Here is a 22676-nt window from a genome sequence, read left to right on the forward strand (position 1 = left end):
AAGGACGATTAAAAAGCAGACTTGAAAAGGATTCTACCCTTGGTGTAGTAATTTCACCTCTAGGAATCCATACTAAATAAATAATCAGAGCCAGGCAAGTTTTATTCACCAAGACATTAATCATGAAGAAATTTATGCTAGTAAAAAGTCGAAAAAAAAAACAATAGAGAAATGATTAAACATCCAAAATTATGGTACATCCATACAATCGAACATTATACCGCCATTATACATTATGTTTCCAAAGAATTTGTAATGATCTGGGACAATGCTTATGTTCTTAATGAAAAAGCTGGTTAGAAAACTAGCAAATATAGCAAGATTTTTAATTATGTACAGTAAAAAAAAACCTCACATATAAGCAGAGAAAAAAGATTAGAAAGGAACATACTAAAACAAACTCTTCAGTGATTATACCTTGGGTGATTCTTTGTTTCTTTACAATTTTGGTATTTTTCAAATTTTCTACAATAAGCATCTTTACTTTCACCATCAGAAATATAACATTTTTTCAAGTTAGAGATTCTGGCTGTGTGAAACTAGTGAACATCGTTAGTTCTATTTGTATAGTATCATTCCTCCTTTTTCTGGTGACAGTACCTCCATTTTTCTCTGGGGATGCATCCCTCCCCATCTTAGGCCATGTGGTATGGATGAAGCAGACTCCCAACCCAGGCTTCAGTGGGGGGAATGTGATTCAGACCCGGCCAATGGTCACACTCCATCCCTCTGGCTTCAGTGAATGGTTCTGGATGGGCATGCGACCAAGCCAGGTCAGTGAGACTCACTTCCAGTACTTTCATAGGAGATGTTTATGGGGCAGGAAAGGTGTGCTTCCATTAGTACTAATGAGCTGGAAGCCTAGAGCTGCCTGAACGTACAAGAGGACAGCAAAGCAATACAGGGAAGTATTGCTGAAGGGTCAAGACAGAGAAAAATGTGCATGCAATTGCACACACACACACACACACACACACACACACACACAGACGCACACACATCCCCCCTTCAGGACATGATGACTTTGAGTCTTTGAATCTAGGAAATTGTGAAATACTATCATCCCTAGACTTCCCAGTTATAAGAGCCAATAAATTTCAGGTTTCTTTGTTTGCTCGACTTAAAGTCAGTCTGAGCTGGGTTTCTACAAGCGGCAATCAAGAGTCCTCACTAAAACAATTCTGAAAACAGTAAAATGCATACAGTACAACCTGCGAAAGAGCCCGGGACTATCACAAATTACAATATAGAACTGACCCATACGTCCTGCCTGAGATATAAATCATTTCCGTCATTGCAAATGTTCTATTGGACAGTGCTGATCTATAATATAGTTCATTCCCATAGCAGTTCGCTCGTAGTACCTTATATATATGCCTTCGCTTAGTACGAAACAGGCAAGGGGTATTATTAAAAATAGCAAACAACCCTGAAGGCACAGGTACTGGAGGCTCTCTCCTGTGCCCAGCTTTAAACCTTTAATTGCTGGATCTAAGGTGCTTTGGGTGTCTCAAGGGTGGTTTGGATAAGGAGACACTTAGGAGGTGTTTGGGGAATGACTTTTTCTAATCGGTACAGGAGGATTCCAATATTCTACCAATCAATATGGCCGAATTGGTGGGTACTGGCTGAACGTGGGCTCTGTTAGCAGCTATTATAGCTTATCTGGGTGCCTGTGTTCCCCACTGGACTGTGAATTCCCCTACTCAGGGACTTTGTCTTACTTTGTAGAGCTTGTGCCTACCTAGGTGCCCAATAAATGTTGGTTGAATGACAAACAGATTAACAGTCCAGCATTGTATAATTCCCTATTCAGTATTTTTTTTTCTCTGATAGAAGTTTCTTGCCTAGAATTAAATTGCAATATGGTCTCTTTTCACCCACTCTTTTGAAGATGTTATCCTTTCCAATATCAGTTGATGGAAGAAGAAAATTGTAAATTTTCTCTCTCAGGCATAACGTTGATATTTTAACTCATAGTGATTTTTCTTCTCAATACAAAATGGATTTTAGAAATAAATCAAGTTCCCAGAAACTCATGATTGCTTTGAGTGGTATCTTTTTATCTGTCATCCTAAGAAAAACATGAGATCTGATGGCCCAGAGCACAGAGACCTTTGGAGTTTCAGTTCTCCCGCAGCTGTAAGATTGAAACCATCTGCTAGGACACTGGGGCGTGGGGTCCCATACCTGACTATAAGGACTGAGGGCAGAGCGCACTTCTGTCTGTTAACAATAATACTCGCCATGTCTAGCTCCCCTTTGCCTCATTGTAGACACGTAAAATGCTTGTTGAGTGAATAAATACATAAATTTAAAGAGAGGCAATTATACACACTGATGATTTGGTCATCCTCTAGTAATGATAATTTTTAAGTGATTAGCTTTAAAAATAATTTTTCTTAAACCATCTGGGTCCTGTCACCATCAAACAGGTGAGCTTTCAATACTGAATGAAGTGTGGGAGTTGGGCAACTATATATTTTGGGTGATGTTTTAGAGAAGAGTCTAGCTGCTTCTAAATTATTCTATCTCTTTTTCTGATGGGCATATCCCATTTATTTTCCATTCTTGAGCTCTCTAGAGGGATGTTTTATTGGTTTATCAGAATGCATAGGGAAAGCTCCCCACACTTGGTGTAGGTCTTCCAAGGAGGGTTCAAACCCTGGGTCTCCCCTCTATGAGCTATGTGATCTTGGGTTACCTTTAGAACTACAATAATAAACATATCTATCTACCCACCTCGCAAAGCTGTTATTGTGAGCATGAAAGAATAGTCAGTGTGGGGGAGAACTAGAAAACCCTACACAGATACTGCTATTATCTTCCAATCAAGGACTGCCACCATGAGCAAGTGGGTAAAAGCACTTTCTGGGCAGTGAAACCTGACTTAAGAGAATCATTTTACTTTTATTTTCCTCCTGGGACATGAGAGGGCAGCTAAAGGGAACGCAGGGATCCCCAGCCTTGTAACTGTCGTCTGATATAGAGACAGAGAAACCATACAGGAAAGAAAGAAAGGAAAAAAAAAAAGCGCCCAGAGGCAAATGTGTGCAGAAATCCGGGCTCCCAGAGCAAACTTCGCAGGACGCCCCCCTCGCTCCACCGCCCCAGTCTCCGCCGTGGCGACAGGGGCTTCTTGGGCGGAGGCCGCGCGGACCAATAGGAACCAAGTGTGTTCTTACAGGTTACGGAGCAGGTGGAGAAACTGAACATAAAGAATTACCTAAGCCCCGGCTCGGCTTTTTACCGCGGTGCCAGGCGCCACGCTCGGTCCCCCTTGCCTAACAGCTATGCAGAAGAATGTCGGGCCCCAATTTCCTGACACCCTCCCCTTCCCGTCCCTTCTGGTCCCCACACCACCTCCACCACCGGCGGCGTCCAGCCTCCTCCCCCCCCCCCCGAGCGTGCTGGGGGGGCCGGCAGCCAACCTTCATTGTCTGGGGAGCACCTGCCAGGTGGCGGGCCGTGACCTTAAGTGCGCGTGGTGCCCAGCTTCACAAAGCCAGCGGGCAGCACCCCCCTCGTCCGGGAGCCGCCTGGGGAGGGCAGAGCACATCGCAGGGGCGGAGAGGGGCGAGATGGAGGGGCTCCGGGGTCAAGAGCGGACGGCGAGGGCGCGCGCGCCCTCCCCCTCCCCGCGGGCACGGCCCCCCGGGATTAGCACGTCGAAAGAGCAAGGGCCAGACGCCACCGCGAGGGAGCGAGACCCGGGCGGGAGCGAGGGAGGGGAGGCGAGGAGGGGCGCCGGGGAGGGGCGTGGCCGGCGCGCAGGGGGAGGGCGCGGGGAGGAGGGGCTGCTGCTCGGCGCTCGCGGCTCTGGGGGCTCGGCTTTGCCGCGCTCGGTGCACTTGGGCGAGAGCTGGAACGTGGACCAGAGCTCCGATCCCAGTGCAGCCTCCGCGATGAGAGGCGCTCGCGGCGCCTGGGATTTTCTCTGCCTGCTGCTCCTCCTGCTCCGCGTCCAGACAGGTGGGACATCGCCGCGGGCGCCCGGGCCGCGCCCCCCGCCGCAGCCCGTGCCCGGGAGGCGTAGTGCCACCGGGGTGCGTCCGGAGAGGTGGCTGCGGGCCCTCAATGCCATGCCTTCCAGCCTCCGGGAGGATCCCAGGCGGCCCGGCGACTCTCTCGCGCCCTGCCTCGCTCACCTGCGCGAGGAGCCCCCAGCTGCTGGCAATCGAGGGCGCGAAGCCGGGGGTCTTCGGGAATGGGAGCAGCGAGGGGGCTTAGGCGTGAGCGAGGCTGCAGGCTGCGTGCGAGTTTGGGGTTGCTTTTGTGCCGACGGTGCGCGGGTGGCCGGGGCGGGCGGCTCGGGGCTTCGCTCCGAGCGCCTTATCTCGCCGTGCGAGGCGCGGCCGCAGCTTCCTTTTGTTAAAAGTTGCGTGTGTGACCGGGGCACGGGAAGACCGGCCCGCAGGTTCGCCGCCGCGCCGAGGGCAAAGTTAAAGAGCCGTGCCTTCGCTCTGCGGCTGCTGCTTTCCAACCGCAGGCGCTCTTTGTGCCCAGAGCTGGGGACCGACCCGCTGCTGCCTCTGCTCGCGGCGCCACCCGAAGGCTGCGGCGCTTCCCGGTTACGCTTTTGCACCGGGAGCGCGCGGCGTGAGGCTCTGGGGCCGGACCCCGCGACCCTGGGGGTGGTAGCGACAGAGACAACTTGGGCAGGGCGTGTGGGAAGCAGCCGCTAGGTTGCAGACTTTTTGCTTTTCTAAATCTCCTGCTCGCCCGTTTCTGCTGCGGCGCCGTTTCGTTCCTGCCAGGAGCCCTGGAGCGGCTGGAGGCTGCGTTTGCCGCCTGCTCCGGGGAGGCAGGGACAGCGCGCTGGGACGCCGTGGTCCAGACCCCAGCCGCCTCGCGCGCCCGGCCGGAGTGCCCGGCCAGCCTGGCGGGCTCTGGAAGCCCCCTGTCTGTCCTGGAGTGTGCGACCTGCAATCCCAGGTCCCAGTTTTCATCGGGAATTTTGAGATTCCAGACCGGCCCCCACCCCGCCCCCCGGGATATCTCTACTTCAGGGCTGCTAGTGTCTGGGGGGCGGGAGATGGAGCGGAACTTTGTTGCAAATCTTACTGGTTCTTCAAGCCGTTTGGAAAATGCAGTTATATCCGCGCGGGAACTTGGGTCTTAAGGTGAAGGATTTATTAATATTGCAGGTTCCCGGAGCCTCTGCCAGATTCCTGCCTCCCGTTCCCATTTTTCCAGGTGTCGCTGGTGCGCGCGCGAGCGCGGGTCGCCCGGGCTAATCCCTGGAGCCCTGACCTCTCCTAGGTCATTAAAAGAAATAAATAAATAAAAATAAAAAAAACCTTTGCGGTTACCCTGATGATGCTAGAATAGAAAGTGAGTCTGAGCTGGAGTCTAGAGCTCCAAATGCACCATCGCCATGAACTGTCGTGAGACTGTCGACTCCTGGTCAGTTTCTCTATAAAGTCTCAGGACGTAGCCTCCCCCGTCCCAGTCTTTGAGGCATTGTGAAGGCTTCCTGCGGGGAAGAGCAGCCATGCTTTTGGACCCCTGTGCGGTGCAAGGGGTCAGCAGGGGTCACGAGGGAGTGTTCAGATTCCTGGGCGGATTTGATCGCCTCGCTTATTTAAAATGACACATTTGGTCTTTATGATTTTGTGCCTTGGCCTTTTTATTAATGATATCAGTTAAGGTATGCGAACTAGACCCCAGTAGCACACTAGAAAGACAGACCACACTGAATCTTTCTCTTTCTAAAAATTAAACGAATCAATGGTTTCCTTCTTCCTCTTAAGTAGCCTGCTCCTTCCAATAGATTTCTGGCAAAGGGAATTTTAAGGTCTGTCTACTTGGGGGCAGTGTGGTACAGTGACTTATCCTTGCTCTGCCCGTGTGTTCTGTCCTCTTGTCATTCACTGGCTCATGCCCTTGGGCAGGTTGCATAGGGCAGGTCGCTTAAATTCTGGGGAGTCCAGTTTCCTCCAGAGTACAATGAGGCGTCTGCATCACGAAGGATCCTTTGGGTCCGGAATGCTGCCTCTCCAGTGTTCTGAGTGTAGACCCAGCACTCTTGTTCCTCTCTTTCCCTGATCTCTTACTACCTCTTTGAAGTTCCTCGTCTCTCCTGGTCACGGGGGCCGTGTGGTTTATGGGTGCATTTTACTGGTCTGCCCCTGGCTAAGCAGGGAGCTGTGGTTTATACTGCCCACCCCTCGATGCCCACGTGCTGCTCTGCAGTGCCCTTTGATGGCTGGGAGGTGCCAACTCTAATAACCCTATTCCTGCCCCCCCCCATATTTACAGCTCTTGTGTCCAGCAGGATGAACCTGCGAGGGAGAGTGAATCATACCTCCCCTTTTTCCTGCAGATGTGAGGCTCGAGTTATCCTCAGCAGCTGGACACAAGGCATTCTGACTTATTATCCGGCTGGAAATGATGTGATGGTTTTGTAAAGGGATCCCAGGTCATTCATTTATCCCTATGCTGGTCTTTCCCGCCCATCCACACATTTTTTTCTTGTCTCTATAAATCCTATATGCTGCGCATTCCCAACACGATTTCTAATGTGCCTTAAATTTCACGTTACATGTCTGTTGTACCTAGTTATTGCTCTTTAATTGGAAACTGCGTGCCAGGCCCCGGGCTGGGGGCTTTACCTGCTGTTTCTAGTACTTTCCACAAGCCCAGGAGGTAGCACTATTACCGCCCCTACTATTTGACAGCTGGAGAAACTGGCTGAGGTGAGCCCAAAATAATCAGTGGTGAAGCCTGCTCCCGGCCCCATATGCCCAACTGTGTATCCGTTTACATGATTCACCAGAATCCATTATAAATTAAGACTCATTCAGAAATATTCAGCGAGTCCTTCCTATCCGCCAGCCATTGTTGGAGGTTCTGGGCACGCAGGATGGCCAAGGTCACTACGTTCCCAATTTTGGTGAGAAAGACCTAGAATTGCCCTAGTTAGAAGGTTCTCAATTTTAGGGACGTATTCACTGAGGGCGGATTCATTAAATTATAGCTTGGAAGAGGGGGTGTAGGCATTTGACCCTGTGGTCCGAGGGCTTTAGGTATTAACTATCCCATCCCAAGTTAGGGTCCCTTAGAAGTGAAGATAAGCTGACTCTAAAATGATGACGTGAGTCGATTGAAATCCATCTCCCACTGCAAAAAATAAAAATGGTGTTAGCTTCCTACACTGGTGTGTAGTTGTGAACAAGAAAACCCCCAATAACGGCTGATACCATTGGGTATTTACCCTGGATGAGCATGATGAAAAACAATGACAATTTACCACTCAAAGCCTTTTCTTCTCCCCAAAGAAATTCTCATCAGAAATGTGCCAAGTATTCCCTGGGCTTCCCTTGGAGCACATTTATGTGCAGATGTTGTTGTGGTGATGAATTTTGCTGCTGTTGTTGACAGCCGTTGGAAGTTACTCTTAGGATTTTGACTCATTTCCTCAAGTCTCCTCCAGCTGATTAAAGAAGGACACGAGGAAATGAGCCACGGTGGCCTGAGCGGAATTCTCGGGGCTGGACTGCAGTGTGGGGACCCTGTCAAGGCAGTGGTCAAGGCTGCAGCGGCATTTTCTCCAGAGTTAATTTAGTTTAAGAGTTGGCAGGCTCGGATGTGGAAAGTGCTTTATTTTGCTGCATTCATGTGTGGTAACTTTAAAAAAGTGGGATTAAAAGACATTTGCAAGAATCCAAATATGCAAAATTTCATATGCAGTTTCAGTAACTTGAATACATGGTTTGCAAGCTCAGAGTAAGGAGGGCCCAGAAAGGAGTTAGGGGAGGTAAAAGTTTGACTCAAGGGCAGTGTCAATCTTTGTGGAAAGGAGAGAGGACTTATGAGTCAGCATGGCCTAGCAGCTCTGGTTTCTGATGTTGGACATGATCATATAGCTCATCTTTTGACTTAAGAGTCTTAATAAGTAAAGAGCAGTTGTAAGCCAATAGCCTATGCATATGTTTTTGTGGCCTACGTGTTGCTTTTTAGAAAATGTTGAGGCAATATTTAAAAATCCAGAGAATTTTTATCAAGATCTCTATTTCTCTCTCCTTTTGAATCGAAGACCCTGGCCCCTTTAGATATGGGGCCCGTGCTCTTTGGGTTGCATTAGGCTCTACAGCTCTGTACTGCCAGGCCCTGGTAAACACAGGTAGGACTAGGCAGGTGACATGTGAAAGGAACATGAGTGGGCTGCCTTGTGTTAGTCTGATGGCTCCATGGCTGACAGTGCTGTGGCCTTGGTGTTGCTTTACCTTTCTACTTTAGCTTTTCATCCTAGTTTTGTCATTTACTAGCTCTGTGACTTTGGGCAAATTACTTAACCTCTCTGTGCCAGTAAATGTATTCCTACATAGAAAGCTTTTAGAATGGCACACCATACTATGTGTTCAATATATGTTAGCCGTAATTATTATGTATAAAATTGGAATTATTATTCTCCCTAAAATGGAAATAGTGCCTACTCTTAATAGGATTGCCCTAAAGATTAGAAAAAGATTTTTATAAAGGCGCTTGGAACAGGATATGGGACAGGATAGTCACCTAATAAATGAGTGAATTCTTCACATATGTAGAATTTGACTATTTCTCTTTATGATCTTTATACATAGGTACCAATAAGTATTAACTTGACAGCTTTTAAAATGAAATAAACTTTAAATTTTTGCCTTGAGTTTGGTTTAGCATTTGATAAGAGTTGGGAATCACTGGTCTTAGAGATTGAACAGATCTCGGACTCTTTTTCGCCCAGAGAAAACTCACACATCTCAGATGATTTCTCCAACAGAAGCATTCAGACCTGATACTTTTCCTATCAGATTAAAGAGGAATCTTACTTGTTAGCCTTCCTCCTTACATTTTGGTCATGACACACTTTTCTTAGATATCTTCCAGTGCATACGTTTCTGACAGCTAGGTTTTCAACACTTTTGCAAAATTTAAGATTTAAGCCAAATTATTGTGCAGGTGCATGTGGCGTCAGGGTTAAGAGCTTGGGCTCTGAAATTGACAGCCTGGGTTTTTATTCCTGTTCTGCCACTTGCCTGCCGTGTGATCTGGGCCAAGACACTTAACCTCCCCTCAAGCTTTATTTCCTCATCTGTAAAATGGGGATAATGACATAGGGCTCCTGCGAGGATTAAATTTCTGCACGTAACATGCTTAGCACGGTGCTCCTCGCAGAGGAAGTGTGTGGACTCCACTATCAGGCTGATTTTACATTCCCCTTTCAGCTTTGGCTCTTAGAAAAAAATTGGAAATGGTGTAAAAAACGGATTATGTAGGATTTTTTTTTTATTAAGATGAAGTTTATATATTGAATGTCTAGTTTTTTTAAAAGTCCACAGTTAATGGTAATGGCTACTTCTCTGCCTGGTTCTTTTTAACCTTAGGTTACTTTCCACCAAAGGAGACACAGATTTCTCAATAAAGGTGTGTGTAGGGATGGGGATGTCTGCAAATGGCCATTTTCCCTAGGCAAGTAGGTAGGAGCCGTGAATCCTGTTTCCTTACAAAGTGGCATTGAAAACTCCCTGAGTGAGGAGCTTTTCCTCGACTGCTTTTCCTAGGAGTCCAGGGACCAAGCTGAACTTACCCATTGCTGTGCGCTAGACGCTGTGGTGCTCAGTAAATATTGGTTTGACATCTCTCCTGTTCTCTAGCACTTACACCAAGCTTTGAACATAGTATGTGCTCAGTGAACATTTTGGATTCAGTCTAACCAAGGTTCATCAGTCCCCATGCCTTGGTCCTCACAGGGACTGCCAAGAGCACAGCCACAGACTGAGAGTAGCCCTGGGCTCTCACAAGTGCAGAGTGCTCCGGGCAGGATGGAAAGGAGAGGAGCTGAAGTCTCGTGGGCAGGTGGTAGAGATCAGGGGTCAGTGTAAGTGTCCACCTGGGAGCTAATATTTGAGATTAATTTCTGCATCTTAAAGGAGGAGGGTAGAGTCTGTAGTTGAGTCTTCGGATGAAAAAAGTAAGAGAAACGTGGAACCACGTTAAGGTCTTATTTCGGGATTGATATGATGGCTGGTGGAAAGGTGGACGCCTCTGAGTAACCTCCAGGAGCATTGGAGGGAGGTGTATTTAGTGTTGAATTTGGACCAGGTTATGAAGAAGGCTTTGAAGTCAAGGCTAAGGTGGACTTGACCCAGGACTGGCCCTCCAGGCTTTGCTCACTAGTCCAAGGCCGCCTGCTCCACCATTCTGTCCAGCCGAGCACTCTTCCCAACCTGCCCCACAGTCTGGGGAAGCGGGATGCCGAGTCCTGCCCCCAAACTTGGACACCCCCCCTTGTTACGGGTGGCCAAGACCAAGGGAGAGGTTAATAAAATGCACATAATAGAAAAGTTACAGTCTTGACCATTTTTAAGTTAAATAGTGTACATTTACATTGTTGTGCTACCATTCTGCAGAACTCTTTTCACCTTGCAAAACTGAAGCTCTGTATCCTTTGCAGCGACTCCCCCTTCCTCATGCCCAGCCCCCGGCTACCGCCATTCTACTTTCTGTCTCTGAATGTGACTATTTTAGGTACCTCGTATAAGTAGAGCCATACAGGATTCGTCTTTTTCTGACTATTTTATTTCGCTTAGCGTACTGTCCTCAAGATTCATCCGTGTTGTCGCAGAGGTTTTCTTCCTTTGTAAGGCTGAATAATACTCCATTGCATGTGTGTATAGACCACATTTTGTTTATCCACTCGACCTCTGATGGTCATTTGAGTTGCTTCCACCTTTTGGCTATTGTGAACGGCGCTGCCGCGAACGTTGGCATGCAAGGTGTCTGAAGGAAAGTTTTGCGAAGCCTCTTTTAGGATGGTTTGATCTCATGGTTGAGAGCTGTGTGTTGGCGGAGAGCTGGGCAGGACAGACTTTAGATCATCTCTGGATGAAGGGGCGGGTGTTAGGGTGCATGCTCTGGAAAGGAGGGAAAGTGATTAAGAGACACAAGGAGGAGAAAGGTTCAGGACTTCACTCACTGGACATATTTAGGGGCACCTTCTGTATGTCAGGCACTGATGAGATTGAGGGGAAGAACAGGCGTTATTGTGGGTGTAGGTAACTGGGCCGTACTGTGGAATTAATGGAAATAAAGCCAAGGGGAGGGGTGGCCTCACTAAGGGAGGGAATATAATGTATTTGTTCATTGGCTATTGACGGGCTGCATTTACTTGAAACTTGAATCATAGACACAGTGGACATTCTTCTTAGGGTCAGGTCCATATAAGAAATAATGTCACAGAACGTGGCTGTATGTTATTACGGTAGCATTTGGGGATTATAAAGAGTAGTGTGTTAACTGTGTACCAGTCATATGATGAAAAGTAAATTTTCATGGAAAGAAATATATAGTGGGAAGGTTATCCTATGTTTCTTCTTCTTTGCATTAGACCATTTTTAAGGTATGGTTTTTTGTTTTTCTCAGAGAATAAAATGGATATTTTGGGTGTAGAGGAGGACATAGAACGGATGAAAGCTTTGAGCAATAGGCCCTGGGAAGGCAACTGAAAGAAATTGGATTTATTAAGCTTGGAGAAGATAAGGTAAGGGAGGGTTTAGTGAAGGACAGTCTTCAAATATTTGTACCATGCGAAGGAAGAATAGAACAAAATGAGAGTAGTTTAAATTGTCCCAGAAAGAAATTGAGATTTTATTTTTAGGAGAAATTCTTTCCTGGGAAGGGTTGGAAAAGACTTCACTGTGTTAGCAGAGATAGTTATAGGATCTTCACTGGAGAGATGAAGAGAGCCAAATAATTGTCATTTTGAAATGGTTCTTAGGTCCTGTCCAACTCAGTTGGTTTGATGACCCTTTAAGGGCCTGTTTGAAATCCTTTCTGGATAATTTGGAAATGGGAAAATGACCAGCCATTTTTCCTTCCTCACCGTCTTGGCTATGGGGTGGTGTTTCTCATAAATACTGGGCAGACTCTAACATGATCCACTAGTGTATTCACAATTTTGGTTATATTGAAAACAGCCGACAAAGAACCCAGCCTAAAAATGGGTTATCGATCTTTTGGGAGTGGGGGCAATTTAACCACAGAACAAATTATACAGTGTGATAACTTAAACTGAGTGTCAAAATAAGAAACATAAAAGGAAGTTGGAGGTCTAGAGAAATCCATAATTGATCCTTTAGTCCTAAGCTAAGAACGGTTATGCTCCGTGATTACCCAGCACGGCACCTAGGCTGAAAGGTGTGTAAGGACAAGGGACGAGCTCCTGAAGTCCTTTCCCCTTGATTCCTGAGGGATGGTTTATTCACTCTGCGGTCGACCCATCACTCAGACTTCCCTTCCCGTCTGTCCTTTCCCTCTGGTCATTGCACGGCCATGGCTCAGTGGCATGTTTTAGATCAGCTAGGCTTCCAGTGGGGGAAGGTGATAGAAACGAAATTGCAATTCAACGCTTCTGGTGGATAACATCATTTTACTGGTCCGGCGAGTTTAGGACGGTGTCTCAGATGGGATCCCTGCCTTTAAGGAAACTAGGATCTGCAGGAAGAAGAATGCTGGGTGGGCGCTAATGTTACAGGATTTGCAACAAGATTTATGCAACAGTTCTGGTCCTGTTCATTACCATTGGGTGGCGAATAGGCATCATTTCTTGAGTAGAATGGATGCTTCAGGGGAGGATATGGGACCTGAATTCAATCCTGAAGAGTGGGCCAGGATTTGGTCAAAATGTGAACAGCAAAAACAAAGGGTTACAATTAGCCATAGGCTCCCTAGAAAGAATCTCTGCAGAGACTATTGGAAGATGAGATGGGATAATTTTTAGGGCACTTGGATTTTTTTTTTATTCTTCAGTAATTGAAGTATTTCCTATAGAGCTGTTCCTATAGCCTATAGTTGCTTATTCCAAGAAATAACTTTTAAAAATGGAAAGGTACTGGTCTCACTTCTGTATGCATTCCTGTGTTGTATGTTCAGTGCAAATCCAGTACAGATATGTACTTGGAGTTGTTTTGAAGTCCAAGGCTAATCACCCTCCCCTACCTTCCTACCCTCCACCCCTGCCACCAGCCAAGGTTACAGATTTGGTGGGCTCAACATCTGATAGTGGCAATAGATGATCTTTGATTCTTTTTTTTTGAGACAGAGTCTCGCTTTGTTGCCCGGGCTAGAGTGAGTGCCGTGGCTCAAACTCCTGGACTCAAGCAATCCTCCTGCCTCAGCCTCCCGAGTAGCTGGGACTACAGGCATGCGCCACCATGCCCGGCTAATTTTTTCTATATATATATTTTTTTAGTTGTCCAGATAATTTCTTTCTATTTTTTGGTAGAGACAGGGTCTCACTCTTGCTCAGGCTGGTCTCGAACTCCTGACCTTGAGCGATCCACCCGCTTCGGCCTCCCAGAGTGCTAGGATTACAGGCATGAGCCACCGCGCCCGGCCGATCTTTGATTCTTAACAGATTTTAAATAGTAAAACGATAAACCTGCAGTTTACAGACCTTGTTTATGCCAGTTCAGCAACAGACAAACGCCCAAACCTTGCTAAGGGTCCCATGTGGCTTGGGGCATCTGGAGATTCTTCCCTAGATCCCCCGAGGCCTGCACTGGAAGGCAGTTAGTGGCACTGGTGACTGTCCTCTCCAAAGCACGGATCTTGGGGAGAAAGAGGTGGCCATGGTGGGAGAATTTTAATCCTTAAGGAAAAGGTGTGTCTGATAGCACTTGCCAGTGAATGCCTTTTTCTTGACCAAGTAGAGAAAAAGATAAGAGAGAAAATGAAAAAGGTGAAGCTCTTTGACCTTGTATCTTTAAAATTGTTTAGTGAGTGAGGCAAAATATCCCACTTCATTTGGGTTTACCCCAGGTAACTCAGGTTATTTCAGAGGGTGTTAAAAAATTCTTCCAAACAATCAGGGACTCCCAGTAATTTAAATATAATAGCCTATGTAGGCTCTTAAGCAGAGAAATTACTTGAGGGAGTTAGAACAAAGGAAAGCATTATCATATAGAACTTTGGAAGTTAACGTGTCTCTATTGGAAAGAAGTATTTATAGAAAGGGATCCGATGTAGGTAATGGTTTCTGGGGTAAATATTTACTGAAGATTTTAGAAGTGTGAAAGGTGGCCGGTGACACTGGCTATTATTTATTCTACTTGGCTAGTGCATGCTTAAAAAGAAAACAAGACTATGTTAAAAAAAAACTGAGAATTCTACTTAGACTAGAATAAAGGTAGTATGAGAACTTTTAAAATGGTACAATTTTTAGCTTATAAAATATTTTAAATGCATTTCCATCCTAATTTTCACAATGCAGATTTCCTGTTTAATGGCTGATGTTGAGAGAATGTACCTTGGAAAGATTTTCAGTTTAAGAAACGGGTGCTATTTAATTGGCTGGTAAAACACCACATGGACTGGTTTTTAGGATTTTTGTCATTGCTGAATTAAACTAGGATTCTTAATCTAAAATATATCATTAGAGTAACTAATAAAAATGCTTAAGTGGGATGTTTAAATGTTTTTCTACTTATTTTAGTATTGTCTGTATGTTTGCCACAGGGAAATAGTAGATACGTTTTTAGCTGAACCAAAAAGAATCCCTTTGATAAAAGAGAACCCCCTCCCTCCGCTTTTTTAAAATAAACTAGCATATGTAGAAGGGTTTGTGGGTTTTTTTAGTAGATCTGAATGTGTTGCCTAATTTACATTCCAGCAATTTCAAAGGATATTATTTAAAATGATAATCTTACTTTCAGAACCACTGCCTTCCAGAGGGAGGCTGGCCGGGCTGATGCGAGCTGGCAGGGAGGTGAGTGCTAGGCAGAGTCTAGTGGCTTCTCTCTCCATGTGGGACACTGGGACAGCAGCTCTGGCCCCAGCGAGGTGGCGCTTAAGATGACAGCTGCATTCTGTTGGTCCTCCCTGGCATCTTTAAACTGACCCCATACCAGGATTCCATAGATTTATTCACACATTAACTACTGAAGCATCGGAGGTATAGCAGGGAACATACCAGGCAAAAATCCTTGCTCTCTCTTGGGGCTTATGTTCTAGCGAATTCTCTTTCTCTCAAGACCTTAGGTCTAAGAATCCAGAAAGAAAAAAGAAAATGGAGAGAAAGTTGAAGGTCTCTCATAGAAAGCAGTTTAATTTGGATTCATTTCAGTTCCATATTATGGTCATAAGGAAGAAAGCAGAGAAAGGAACGGTTACAGGGTCAGGGGGACTGGTTCATTCAGGAGGAAAGGCAGAGAGGGTAACCAGGTAACAGAAAAAGGAGATAGATTTGAGACTTGCTTCAAGGGCACGGGGGAGATGGGGCAGGCAGGCGTCAGTGGAAGCTTGTGAGGTGCTTGTCACTAGCTGCCACCCCTCCTGCCCTGGCTTTTCCACGCCCCAGTCTTTGTTAACTCCGGAGCAGCAGTCCTCTGGACTCCGCAGGTTGTCCCCAGTGGAGAATGCACTGAAGAGGATTGGATAAGTGTGCGACACACTGACAGGTGTCCTCACCTCGGGACTTGGAGCCTTTAATGTGCCAGCGTGCACTGTTTACTCTGTAGGTTTGGAACCATTTTTTTCCAGAATGTACTAGAATGTTCTTTCACAGCGAGGAGAGATGTTTCAGGAGTCCAGGCTCAATGCTCTTTGGTATCTCTGCAAGGAGTGGAGGTTCTGCACCTCCTTTTAAAATTCCTTCATCTTTCTCTTGTTGAAATCTGACCAACTTGGGTTTTAATAATAGCTGTGACACGTTGTGATTGTGTGTTGTGATCGACAAGGCACCGTTTAACTACTGTTGCTCCTACTGCGCATGGAGTTTCAACTCTGCTGTTTCTGCAGCTCGCGTTACGGTGGCTTTCAGAGGTCCATGAAGTGATAGGCTCTCAGGTGTCAAATGAAGGACTCTCCAAAATGAGAAGTGACAGTGGTGAATTACTCAGGACTGGAAAATTCCTTCTCTGTCCATTTTGGGCACTGCAGTCGGACTCTTACTACCTATGGCATTGTTAGTTCAGGTCCTTGGGAAGGATTCCAGGACAAAGGCTGCCTCTGGACAGAAAGTGGTACCCTCCTGAGAGACAGGCAAGAGGGCATCCCCAGCATTAGGTATTCCAGCCTTAGCTATACAGGTGTGGGCACTTCAGTAATCATGAACTCAGTTGCTTTAATGTGCTTGCTCCAGGTTTGCCATTATTTTTATCTGGTGTCATTATCATAGGTTAGCACCTATTGTTTTGGGTGAGAATTTCAGGGTTTGCATTTAAATAGACCTTGTTTAAATTTGCTATCAGTTGACTAGGAAAGGAAAAAAAAAAAAGAGCTGTAGGGAGCCTAAGGGGCTACTCCCTGGCTTGGTTGATAATGTTTTAGCAGCCATTGTATTTCAACATGGAGGAATTGAACTTTTAAAAGGACATTTTTATTTATGGAACATTTCAAACAGAGAATAGTGTAAAGAACCCTCTTATGGCCACCATCCAGCTTCAAAACATGTCAACATGGCACCTCCCACCTCATCCTCCCGTTATTGTGAAGCAAGTCTCAGGCATTGTGGAATTTCATCTGTAAACGTTTTCAGTGTGTAGCTCCAAAATACAGACTCCCTTTTCTAAACATAATGATGATGCCAGTGTCACGCCCCTCCCAATCATTACAATTCCACCATGGCATCGAATATCCAGGGTTCACATTTCCCCAATTAAAAATAAATACATACAAAAATATTAACAAATATATAAATATTTGAAAGAAACCAGACAAGATCCACACATTGCCATTGGTTGATATGTTCCTTAAGTCATTTCTTATCTAGGTTTTAGCCCCTTGTTTTTGTTGAAGAAACCAGGCATTTGTCCTATTTTTCAGACTGAATTCTGCTGATTGCATTCCTGTGGTATTAACATGTTCTATTCCCTGTATTTCCTGTAAATTGGTGACTTAGAAGTTTGATCATATTCAGGTTTGATTTATTTTTTTTTTTTTTGAACAAGAGCACTGCATAAGTGGTGTGTTTTTCTAATTTCTGTTTCTTTTTTTGGGGGGGTATAACTTTGGGTATTTGCAGAGATTTGTATTTTCGATTAGATTTGTATTTATTCTTATGGTTGCCTTTATACTGATACCTTATTATAATACTCTTGTTTCCTCTTTTTGGGGGACTATTTTCTACTAGTTTCCTACTGTAGCATTTAAATTAGCCAGCAGCTATTCTTTCCTCTCTCTTTTCTCCCTCAAGCTGGGGATTCGAAGTAATATTCTTTTACTCCCAATGAGTATCTGTAAGGCAGTCAACAAGCACGTTCCAATTTTCAGAACTTCCCCATGCTTCATTTTTCTGATGGCTGGACTAAAACTACTTTGTCAGAGCGTACAGCGATCACATCCTCCGCTGTCTCCTTTGTTGACATCAGTTAGTCTTAGTTGTACAGGTAAATATATATTCAATGCTAGAAACCGGTCCTTTTATCATACTTTTCCTCACATGTTGGTTTTCTGAAGCTCATCCTCTGATAGGTGCTTCAGGAAGCGCTCATGGAAGTATTTCCTGAATTATACATTCACAACAGCTTGTCTGCTGTAGTCTTTACACTTAAAGTTCAGGTTAACTGATATAGAATCCTTGACCCATCTTATATTTGCTCAAGTATCTTTGTTATTTTATTGTATTATCTTTTGCCATAAAGCGTTGTCAAAATCTGATGATGATTTGATTTTCTCTCATATTTAACTTGCTATATTTGCCTAAATACTCAAAGGAATGTTTTTTACCTTTATTCTTGGAAGTCCAGTAGTTTTATAGTGTTGGCCGCTGTGGGTTGATTTTTTTCCCAGGGACAGGATGTGCTGCTTTAATATGCAATTTCAAGAGTTCTTTTTATTTCCCCCAATAAAGATTTCTTGAAGTTTAGTGTTTACTATTCGTTATTTTTCTTCGTTGGAGCTAGGAACTCCCGTTGTACATGTGTTAGATCTTTTTTGCCTGTTTTCTATGTCTATCCCTTTCAAATCCTTTTAAATCCCTTTGTAATTTGTATGAATTTAAAAATTTTCCTCCTTTCCATCTTCTTTTCATTTAAGACACGATTCATTTTTATTTATTCTCGTGTTCTTTCTTTTTACCCGTCATTTCTGAAATGGTTTTATTTCAATTCTTAGTTCTTTTGCCTCCATTTTCAAATCCTTTTCTCCAATCAACTCATTTCTGAGTTTTTAACATTCTGATTTATGCTATTCTTTATAGCTTCTTTTGTTTACTTAATTTCTTTTGGCTCATTTTGAAATATTAGACTGTACATTTTCTTTTTTTCTTTTGTGTCCTTCTGGCATGATTTTATTCAGACCAGGGTTGTGATTTTGCTCCTTACTTTTTCTTAAAAAATGACTATTTGGAGTTCAACTGTGATTCTTCTTCATTGCTCACTGAGTTTTCCAGTACTTCTAGGAAGGCTAGCGTACCTTTCCTAGCATCACAGATGTAGGTGGTAAAAAGCTTGGACTCTCCTTTCCTACATCCTAAGATCTTCCTTTTCTGGGGTTTCTACCCCCACTGCTCACCCATCCAGACTGTGCCCCTACTTTTGCTCATCTTAGACCCCGTCCCCAGCAGTTTCTCCTCAGTGTGGGGCTTTGTCCTGGCTTATTAGCGCATAGGGATCAGACCTCCCCCACTCCAGAACATTCCGGCACATTAGCCATGCATGAGGCACAGTTGCCTCTGCACTTATAGTAAAACTGGAACCTGTAGAGTCTTCTCCCAGCTTCTCTGGCTGCTCTCAGGATGACCTTCTGAGTTTACTAGTGAGTGCCAGGTGGTGATCCCTCTAGCTGTTGGCAGTTTGTCCCTCCCTCCTCATATTCAGCGTCCTGGGGTACCTTATCTCACCTAGTTTTGTTGTGGATGTCATCAGTAGTTTTTGAATCCACTCTATTTGCCATTTTTATGGTTGGGGAGAGTCAATAATTACGCTACCAGCCACCTCCATCTTCCCAGAATCTGTATTGACTTTCTAAACATAAAATTTAGCAACCTTTGAGTCTACCACATCCAGACCAAAGTCTTTAAATATTAAATCACTGGTAGCTGTTTTAAAAAATAATTTTCTTCCAAAATAAGTTATTAAAAATTTGTTGTGGAGACAAAAGTTAGTGGTTGTAACGCTCTGAAAACTGATGACTATGGAAATGAACACTTTATGGCCTACTTAAGATTAGATTTCTAAGCTTATTGTTTATGACAAAATGTAATGGTTGAAATCATCTGAGTGCCAGGAAGCTCACTGCTGACTGTTGTTTCTGAGGAAAATTTATAAGAAGTGACACACTTTTGCCATTATCTGTTTGGTATGAGATTCCTTGAGTTCTGATGGAGGCAGTGCTATTTTATAGTTTTAAAGGCATTAAACCACATTTATACTTTTAATACCATCTAATAAGAATAACATCATTACTTAATTAGGTGCATTTTTCTTTCTCAGCTTTTTTTTTCCCCAGTGAAAAATTTGCATATCTCTAATTCTAGCCATTTGAAAAAAATGGTGCTAAGACTTGACATAATATTAATGTAGATTTCCAAAGATACTACATTTCCTTCCTCCAACTTGAGTTCCCTCCAATTGGCCATTGATTTAAATTACATACTAAAAGGTTACAATTTTAGAATTGGCCTTTTCCCCCCATGCTTTTAGGGATGGCCATTATCCTAATACCTTATAAGGAATAAGTAAAACTTTCTCAATGAACATATTGGGAACTTTTTTTTTTTTTAATTCTGGAAAATGGAGCAAAATTGTTTTCAGACATTTCTGCTTGTTTTCTACAAAGAAATTGAGAAGAAATCATTTCCAACATGGGGCTGGTCATTAAGAATTCTTTGCAAAGGGGGAAGCAGACTTAATGTATTGCTCTAAGTGAATGTCACCCAAGAAAAATTAAGGGAAAAGTGAACACTCATTAAGCAAATTGACCAGCAAGCGTTCTGATGAATGTTGAAACAAATTTGAATAAACTAATTTTGTCCATTAGTGTGCTTTTAAACCAATGTGATTGTTTGGGTCTAATTATTTTCTATTTTGCTTATTCAAATGTAGAATGGCTGCAAAATTAACTATGGCAGCAATTATCTGATTAGCAATTTAGAAAATTGGTGAATGGTATCTGACTGCTCACCAAGAAAAGTCTGGTGTTTGATGGGGCTGTGTGCAGAACTCGGACTGTCTAAGGAGAATGTTTGCCTTGTGTCTCACCCGGCGCAAAATGGATTAGCACGGGCTGTGGATGCGGGCTCCAGGCCCTCCAACGCAGTGTACCAGATTGAGGTCTGATGTGATGCAGAAGTTGAATTTGCCACCCAGTGTCACTATTCTGGAGTCCTGTGGCTGCGACTGGAGAATTCTGCAACATTTCCCACTTCTAAAGCTCGGGGATTCGAGAAATCTGTGCCCGACTGGCTGCCAAAGCTTGTCAGGGGGACCCAGTGCTAGGCCGATTTCTAGGTGTAAAAGCCAGGCAGATTTGCTCACTCAAGAAAATCTGTTTTTGTAGGTTTCCTTTGAGTTCCAAGACACAGATTCCTGGTAAAAATTTTTTTGCTGCACTAATGCCCTGGGTTTTTTCCTGGGAGCTGCTTCCCCGCGTGTGGCCTGGACCGGCCTTGTCAGCACCCCTGGGACTTGTTAAAAATGCAAACTCTCCGTCCCCACCCCGGACCTGCTGGATTGGAAACTCTGCAAGCAGGGCCGCAATCTGTTTTAACAAGCTCTCCAGGTGATTCTGCTGCAGGCTGAGGTTTGAGAACCACTCATCTCCAGTGTGAAAATTACTAGACTTTGTCACAGCGTCAGGCTGTGATAGTCCCAAAGTTAAAGCTCTTGTGGTCTCTTCAGTCCCCTGCATGTCAGAATGTCAAGACCAGGGTGCAATTCTCAGTTCTCCTTCTGTCAGACGAAGACAGATAGATACGAGTTTCGGTTGGTCTGGGCAGGAAAACAGACAACTGCAGTACCGTGGGACAGGCTGCCGCGGAGGCTCTGAGAAGCGTGCACGTGTGGAAGGGGCAGGCGCAGGGTGGTGTTTTAAAAGGACAAATAGGACTGTGTCCCACCCGGATTGAAACCTTCCAGAGACTGCCCAGCACGCTTGGACTACTCTGTCCCCATAGATCCCCTTCAAGGCCTCCAGCGTCTCCTTTCGATCTCCACTTTGCACAGAGCACCTGCCTCATCCTTGGCGCTCAGTGCTCCTGCCAATCCCCGAAGGGCTCTAGCTCCTTGCTGCCCACTGCCAGCGGCACCCTGCGTCTCCCTGGCGCTTCTCCTCCCAGCTCCCACCTCTCCTCTGCAACCCTCTGCGACCTCCCAGGGCAGGGCAGGTCAGCTCTCATTGTACAGTGTGCCTCTTCACACTCATCACATTGTAATTGTATAATGTGTAATTATTAGTTCACTGCTCACCCTGGAGCTGAATATAAACTCCATGGGTGGGGGTGGGGAGGCCTTGCAGCTTCACTGCCGCCCAGAGGCCCAGCACGCAGCAAGCATCCACTAAGTATTTTTGGAAGAATGGATTGTGGGGGACAGTCTCCAGCTTTATTCCGAGGACATTGGGCTGGTGCGTGTATCCAGTTTTGATAGAGGTGTCACCTGGGAGCATGCCACCACCACGTAATCCTGCCCCTGCAAGGGCAAGTCCCTGGCACAGTGGCAGCAGAAATTCGTAACTTGGTTCTAACTTGGGGTCTGGCCTGGGGGGACACCTTGAGAGGAGAAGTTCCTGAGTATTAATATTCCAGGCATACGGGAAAGGAGAGGGATCCTTTGCCCTTGGAGACTTTATAATACCTGGGTCAGAAGCCAGCAGCCCCCCAGGGCAGTGAAGGTGACTCCTGGGAAGTTTTCAGGGAAATGCCTGTTGTCCCCTCTCTCCTCGGAGCTTCCAAGAAGCACTGGCTCCTTAGCGCACAGAAGTGGATGTTGGAGTGGGAGGGGTGCCATATTGCTTCCCCCCGTTTCCAAATCCATTTAATAGAAGAACAGAGATGGGCACCCCTTTGCCTATTTTAGTTGATTTGCTTTGGTCTGGCTAAAGCTAGGGCTTTTCATTCCTTTTTTAGAAGGTGAAGACTTGGGAATTGCCCTCCAGAGGCTACAGCACCAAGGTGGGGGCATTTGTCTAAAATAAGAAACTCAGCCGTGCTGATTTAATATAAGTCAGGATTGACAATAGCGTACGTGTACATAACTTGTGAAAATACATACATTGAGAGTGAGGGCTCATGGTGTTTTTCTTTTTTTTTTTGTAAGATAAAGGTTTCAGGACCTAGAGGGTAAAGAGGCTGATGAGCTTATGGGAATCTTGCTTTTGACAGAGGAACTGATAATTTGTTGACTATTTGCAAATTGGTTGTTTGTTTGGTGTTTTTTGTTTTGTACATTTGGGGCTCGACATACTCTTATACCTATTGTAAACTGCTGGATTAAGGGAATATAATAAAACACAGTAAGTTTGGGAACAAAAGTCATAAACACAATTCTTCACTCGCTGTCAGAATATCATAGCTACCATCTGCTGAGCTGGCCACGAGTGTTGATGCAGGAAGAGCTATCATTTTGTGCTTTGGTACCTGTGCTCTTTATTTTATTTATCTTCATCAGATGCTATTTTTCCCCATAACTGCAATTCATTCCACGCCCCCTCCCCCTCCCCCTGCCTTGCTTCCAAGCCTGGATCCCAATGAGGGTGTT

The 22676-nt window shown here is 45.0% G+C and overlaps 1 protein-coding gene across 2 annotated transcripts in view; it reads left to right on the plus strand.

The window, feature by feature from the left end:
• The first annotated feature begins 3853 nt into the window (after positions 1-3853).
• KIT (v-kit Hardy-Zuckerman 4 feline sarcoma viral oncogene homolog) overlaps positions 3854-22676 on the plus strand; it is a 75835-nt gene continuing 57012 nt past the window's right edge. Inside the window, exon 1 of one of the 2 annotated variants that reach the window (XM_012641105.1) lies at positions 3854-3972. In XM_012641105.1, the coding sequence (XP_012496559.1) occupies positions 3906-3972 (67 nt within the window). In that variant the 5' untranslated portion in view covers positions 3854-3905. The remainder of the gene's footprint in view (positions 3973-22676) is intronic. The other variant, XM_012641107.1, reaches the window with a different exon arrangement.

Source organism: Propithecus coquereli, unplaced genomic scaffold (assembly GCF_000956105.1).
Source record: "Propithecus coquereli isolate 6110/MARCELLA unplaced genomic scaffold, Pcoq_1.0 Scaffold162, whole genome shotgun sequence".
Taxonomy (NCBI): domain Eukaryota; kingdom Metazoa; phylum Chordata; class Mammalia; order Primates; family Indriidae; genus Propithecus; species Propithecus coquereli.